The following is a 6,940-nucleotide window of genomic DNA, read 5'->3' as shown; positions in this document are numbered from 1 at the left end:
GAAAGGAGCCGGCTGCTTGTCAGTCTGTTTTACATGAGCCCTTTCATAGCACATGAGTTAATCCAGGAGGCAGCGGTGTAATCAATAACCCAGCAGATATGTGATCTGGCTGAAGGTTTCTGGAGTCTCTGAAAGGGCTCGTCTGAGTCAGCGCGCCGCTCTTTGATATCTTTGATATCAAAGTTCAAGGGGCAGCGGAGGAATGTGGCCATTGTTCCCTCCGGATCGTACTGCTTCAGGTAAGGTGCGCTCTTGTTCCTCCAACCCGGGATTGTTTCCGTGACTGAACACCGGTCATTATAACCTGGTGTTGGCAAGCAGCCATCGTTCACTCTATACGTTTCGGAAAAATTGTTCTCCTCTCAACTTACGATTAAAAAAACCCTCTTTTTCGTGCTTTAAGTTTCGACCCCCCCGCCCACTTCCTGTTAGCAAACACACGCAGATACAGCTTTCGGCACATTTAGAATAAAAGCTGCGGGACGTGCTCGGATGGAGGAGCGCTGAAGTGAGACTTACGCGTGACCTCCTGCAGGAAGTCCAGACACGGCCGGCTGATCCCGGACATGCTGACGGACACGGCGACCGGTGTCTGGCCCTCGTAGTTCCTGGTGTTGGTGTCGGCGCCGTACATGTAGAGCATCTGGGCGCACAGCACGTCGTCCCTCAGGGCGGACAGGTGCAGGGGGGTCTGGCCATCTTCGAGGCGTCCCAGGTTGGTGTCCGCCCCCCGCTGCAGGAACATGCGGCAGTACGAGTGGTTGCCTTTGATGACGGCGTAGCGCAGCAGGAAGCCGTTCTGGATGTCGATGTTGGCGCTGTGGTCCAGGAGGATCCGCACGCAGCTGGAGCGCTCGCGGATGATGGCGAGCTGCAGCGGCGTCGTGCCCTTGTCGCTCAGCGGGTCCACCTCGGCCCGGAACTCCAGGAGGAGGCGCACGAAGGAGTCCCGGCCGTAGTGGGCGGCCACGTGCAGCGGCGTCCAGCCGTCGTTGCTCTTGGCGTTGATGATGTCGCTGCGGTACTCCGACTCCAACATCAGCCGGGCGATGCGCGCCCGGCCGTGCATGGCGGCGTAGTGGAGCGCCGTGAAGCCGCCGATGAAGTCCTTCACTGTGGGGTCAGCTGGAGAGGAGCGGGGAGGGGGGGGGACGAGAAAGGAGGGTCAAACACACCACCTTCCTCACTGGTACATCGGAAAGGTCCTCAGATACAGTTCAAATTAAAGGGTTTTTCCACGAGATGTAAACAAGACGAGGAAAACTTAAATATTTCATGTGTCAACGACGGGCGTCGAGAGGTCGATAACAAAATCTCTACACAGATAAACGACGCACGGACCGTTACAGGAGAAACCTGGATTTTAAATTAGAACCGATTACTGTATGATAAAGAAATTGATATTTGAAGAAGTGCATGTTTCAGCCAGAACTTTGTGGCAAATGATAAATATTTATGAAGCAACGATTAGTGCGTTGACAGCCATCTATCAATTACCTCCCTGTAACTTTACAGCTGTTCGCTTCAACAACGTGGATTTGATGTGAAAGTTGTCTGATGCAATACGTTCATAGTCTTTTTGACTGCATCTCAGAGAAACCCCCATTTTTAATTTTGATGTTTGGACCTCACGAAAATGACATTTAGTGACACGATCGTGACTAATTGTGGTGATTTGTAGTGATAATTTAAGGTTTTTTTCTCACATACAAACATACACAGACTCAGGAAAAGATAAGATATTTGTAAGTGTTTCAAGGATATTTGTCTGAATGTAAATGTAATGGGTCCGTATAGTGTGACATTTAACAGCTTTCAGCCAACACGGGCTGAATGAATGTCTTCCAGTAAAATAGCGCCCTCTGGTGTTGAGAAAGAAAACCTTTTCATGGCATAATTCTAACATGAAAAACCAACTTCAGCAGCAACACATGAAAAACTAAAAACCCAGCCGAAACCTCGGTGCTGACCTCCGTGCTCCAGAAACACCCGAACGCATCGCTCTTTGCCTTTGGCAGCGGAGAAGTGGAGCAGCGTCCAGCCGTTGGCGTCTCGGATCTTGGGGGAGTATCCCTGCTCCAGCATCCTCCGGACCGTGCAGACGTCCCCCGCCGCCACCGCAGCCTGGATCTGCAGCTCCTCGTGGAGCTCAGGGTTCCTTCTGCAGTGATGGTTCAGCATCCTGTCACATGTCAGAAGAGGAAAGGTTCATCTGTACCTAACGTCTGTCAGGATACACTCTGTGTTGGAGGGCTTGGGGGGAACATGCAGCATGCCTGCTTTCAAGTTTCTGACTTACTCATAGCACCTGACACTCTCCATTCATCCCAAGCTGTATTTTTATTTTGTGCGTGTGTGTGTGTATTTATTCATTGGTCTTATTTCTTTTTTTTAATTCCATTTATCCATCTTATATTGTATTTGTAGTTTTTTCTTATTGTGTGCACCTTTTTTTATTTTTTCCCCCCTAACTGTATTTATGCTGCTGTAACGACTACATTTCCCCACTGTGGGATTAATAAGGTCTAAAGTCTAAAGTCTCTCCAAGGGGTTTGTGACCCGATCGGACTCTCTGCTCTGAAAGTGGACCACCAGTTTAAATAACATGCATGTTTGCTTGTTGAGTTTTTTAAGTCAAATTTGAGCCACCACTTTTAAGAAGGACCCTTAAATTTGGTTCTTAAAGAATTGTCCCTTGAGTTGGTATGTGGGCCTAAACGGGCCTGAACAGGCCTTTTCTAAAGGAACATCTACCGGTGACAGTAAATTCTAGCAGAACCCCGATCCTCTCTTTGGGCTACGAGCCTCTGGAGCACAACATTTCTAATCCAGATTAAGATTTGAGGGACAAAGTCAAAAACTATTGAGGCACAGTGTTGAGTGAGTTTCCGTGGAGACGATGTTGAGTCTCTGAGCTTCAGCACCAATTTCCATCAGCAAAGACCTGTCAGGGATCAGCTGCTCATATTCAGCCTGTCATTTTCACCTTGTTGTGTGTACGCCAACGGAAAAAACATACAGTATTTATGAACTGATATGTATAAAGTAATGTGCGATGAAGCTGTCCGCACCCTCACACACATCCTTTATCACAATGGTAAGTAGGAGATCCGTTACAGGATGACAGATGTAATCGTAAAGTATTGGTTTGGAAATCTCTCAATTTCTAAAAATCTACAGCGACGTGTAAATTTCGATCCATTTCATGCTTAATTCTGTAAACACAATTTCGAAAGAAATCTTTAGGTGTGACTCGCACCACGTACGACCTCCCAGCCACCCATGCCGGTTCGTGCTGATATCTGCGTACCAAGCGTGATAATGTTACAGGAAAATCTGAACACAGGAGCGTCACCGTTGAAGTTGTCGTAGGATGTCAGATAGCCGTGTTGAAGTTTTGACTGTTTGACGTTTTAGGAGCGATGAACTCTCATCACCCCCCTCGGTGACCTTTGAACTATGAGGAAGCCTCATAATCTGTTGTGAAGTCTGTTTCCATACAAGTGCTACAATATGAGTTACCATGGTTGTAATAATGATGATTAAGTTTTATAGTTTTATATATAAATGAGTGGTGTGGGGGCAGGAAACCCTCCCAACACATTCTTCTGTCCTGCTGTTGGACAGAACCAAGTACAAGTCACGACACTTCACTTTCTGGGGATACCCTCCAGCTTTAAGGGTACTTCTTGTGTTCATGGGGACCTGTGAGAGTAATTGAGTTTACATCTGGCCAGCGGTGCACAATAATGATGCATAATTTACTGACCAATGGTAAATGAAGAAAGCGGCTCCAGCTTTCAGTTTTTTCAGTGAAGCTGACAATAGAGCTGCATAAAATGAAAATATAGAACAATGTTGGAAGGTTTTGTTAAGTTAACATGACTTGTGTTGTGATTTTGGCTTTAAATTAATTAAAATAATTTGAATTTATCATTTACTCTAGTTCAAATTTTAACAGTTAAAAGAGAATGTCAGTTCATATTTTTAACATAAATAACATTGTAGAACATTTAATCTAAAATATAGACTTTCTCCTTACAAGTTACAGACATTGTTTATATGCAAACTACGACACAATCTACACAATACTTGAAAAAAAAAAAAAAAAAAAAAAACTGCTCGTATATTAAAACATTATTTTCAAAACATTTGAGTGCCTAAACTACCTCAAACTTAATGGGATTATACAAAATAGTTACTAGTTGTAATTGTCATTGACATTCTTGATCATATCATAACCAGACATTAAAGTACAACTGCAATATAAATTTGTGTTAAAAGGACATTTTACTGCTTGTGAATTACAGCCAAAGTTGAATTTTTTTGGCACATGAACACACTGCTGACTGATTTGATGTCATAGTGAGTCGCTGCATTATGGTAGTTCATTAATGGTTGTTATAAATTGACATCTTCTCTTTGATAGATATTCAGTAACCCCCTTTGCAGGATTTAAAACTGAAATAAAATGGTTTCGACACCTCATAAAATGTAATTAAACAAATTTGATTTGACATTTTCTCATGTGCTCACGTCCACAAGCTGCCAAAGTTTACGACCAGAGACTTTAAACATGGCCGGTACTCTCTGACGTGTTAACATGACCAGCATATAAACACCCGGCGAACAATAAACGGACCCACGGTGCACCGGGACATTCAAAATGTTCACATAAAATTGGGGATTCATCTTTTGTCAGTTCTGCTCCAAAGCTGTTGAACAAACTACCTGTTAGATATCAGGGAAGCTGCTCATAAAGAAAATAAACTTGCTGCTTCTTCTTCTCTAATTATTATTATTATTATTATTATTATTATTATTATATCCAAAACCTAAAGAACAGATGCCGTTTCAACCGCTTCAACTTGGGATTTAGAATTTTGAATAACGTAAAAGGGAAATTGAATATTTAAATTTCTCTTGTTTACCACTCTCAGGTAAAAGTCAGTATGACAAAATAAAATAAAATAAAAATAAAAATAATAATAATAACAATTTAAAAAAAAGTACCTTTTGACCAGCTGAAGAGATGGACTTCTCTTAGTCATATCGGAGCTGGACCTGTAGATGCACAATCAGGAGGGTTGACAGGAGGACAAGACAGCTACTCTACCTGCAAAACACACACACACACACACACACACACACACACACACACACACACACACACACACACCACTAGCATTTTTAAACAGTCAGCAAAACTTAAATATTTAAAATACTCTAGTAAAGTCCAACATGATGATGAATGTGTCCTAGATGTCCTCCTACTACTCAGTATAAACACAGCACTATTAATTAACTTAAATGAGGAATACAAATGTCAAACTTCAAGCTTAAAATGAGCTTCTAGTTTAAACCCAAACTGATGAAGCTTTGCAAATAACCAGAAAACTTAGCAACGATTCAGGTCAGCACATTAAACACGAGTTGTTGTTTTTTAGTGTCACCGGCTGATGAAAAAAACAAGAGACAATGGAGTGGCTAGATTGGCTAATAAAACCGACAATGCAAACCGTGCACAGGTAAACAAGTCAAATAACAAACAGAAAGCCAAAGTATGAAGGCCGTTGGTGTCACACGGAGCAGAAAATGTGAGGAACACGAGACTCGGAGAGGAAAACCTGTGATTTGAGGCTGGATTTCTCTCCGGCTGTTAGCTGAGGCTGGTTAGCCAGCAAGCTAACAAACTCACTAGCAACTAGCTCGCTATGTTGTGTGAGGTTTTTTTTTTCCTTGTTTTTTTTCTTCCCCTTGGTATTTGAGGAGTTGTGTACAACGAAACCACAATACACCCGAGTGCATCAACGTCAAAGTTAGATATACATATTTAGCGAGAAATACAGCAGCTTTAATGACTATAAAACAAAGACTTACTTGTCAGACGTTGAAGTTAGCCAATCAGCTTCCAGACGGCCAACCCGAGGAGTCAGAGCTGCATGTTTTCTGTCCGTTTCTACTCAAACCCGAAACTTCACACCGATGTTTAATGTCTCTCAAACTTCCCTACGCACCCTCGTGGGTAACGCCGAGCTTCATTTCGCTGTTCAACAATCAACCTTTGACAACAAAGTCTCTGGAAGTAGCTACTCTTGTGACCCCAACAGCAAAAACAATGAGACTTCCGTCTCCAGCTTTTCAGAATAAAAGCATCCCCCGTTGACAACTCCAAACTGACCATAAAACTGTCTGTTTGCAAAAAAACACACCAAAACTGAATACATTCAGTGTTGATGCTAACAAAACATTTAATTTAAATGATAAATGAATTAAGGACAGTCTCATATTACTACATGGTGAACTAAACTATTATTTACACAGGAAGGCTAATAAAATGTCTTTAACTAAGAAGTATTCTTAGATGGGAGTTTTTCCTTCCCTCTGTTTTTTAACAGTTTTAAAGAGGAGTTTTTCCCTCCTAGTTTATGTGGGAATTGTTGGGTTTCTCTGTATAATGTTGTAAAGTTCTGCTGTCAGGACTTTAATGTGTTAAGTGCCATGAAATTACCTTTTGTTGTGATGTGGCGCTATGTAAATACAATTGAATTGAATTGAATTAGAGGAAATAAAACCCAGTAGGAGAGTACAGATTAGCTAGGCGACACATATCCCAGTCCAGCAGGTATTACAGATACTATGGATATTTAGCGCCCAGCGTAAATATATTCCTACAACTAGGAAAGAGAGCTCAGTGAGGAACATTTAAAATATTGGTTAGATCAAGCAAGAACAACAGGAACATTTATGATGAAAATCTACAATATAAAGCTCCAATTGTTACAAAAAGAGCAGACAGGTCAGTGGGGAAAATATATAATCTAGGTTTCTTAACTTCTTAACTGTTGAAGAAAATGTTCTGTGTCCAGAGGTGGATGTGCTGCCATGTTTTCTGGAAGATGTGATAAAAGCTGTACGCTAAAAGCATTCAATAGGTGCA

The 6,940-nt window shown here is 42.2% G+C and overlaps 1 protein-coding gene across 2 annotated transcripts in view; it reads right to left on the bottom strand.

The window, feature by feature from the left end:
• The window catches only part of asb7 (ankyrin repeat and SOCS box containing 7), a 15,366-nt gene extending 9,273 nt beyond the window's left edge, over positions 1–6,093 (bottom strand). The window contains exons 1-4 of one of the 2 annotated variants that reach the window (XM_069172890.1): positions 5,881–6,093; positions 5,014–5,116; positions 1,971–2,182; positions 520–1,125 (exon numbers count right to left, since the gene is read on the bottom strand). In XM_069172890.1, coding sequence (XP_069028991.1) covers positions 520–1,125; positions 1,971–2,182; positions 5,014–5,051 — 856 coding nt within the window. In that variant the 5' untranslated portion in view covers positions 5,052–5,116; positions 5,881–6,093. The remainder of the gene's footprint in view (positions 1–519; positions 1,126–1,970; positions 2,183–5,013; positions 5,117–5,880) is intronic. The other variant, XM_069172891.1, reaches the window with a different exon arrangement.
• Between the last annotated feature and the right edge of the window lie 847 nt (positions 6,094–6,940).

This window comes from Embiotoca jacksoni, unplaced genomic scaffold (genome assembly GCF_022577435.1).
Source record: "Embiotoca jacksoni isolate LCO1_2020_lvr unplaced genomic scaffold, fEmbJac1.0.p SCAF_56, whole genome shotgun sequence".
Classification (NCBI taxonomy): Eukaryota; Metazoa; Chordata; class Actinopteri; family Embiotocidae; genus Embiotoca; species Embiotoca jacksoni.
This window is presented reverse-complemented; position numbering and strand designations above follow the sequence as displayed.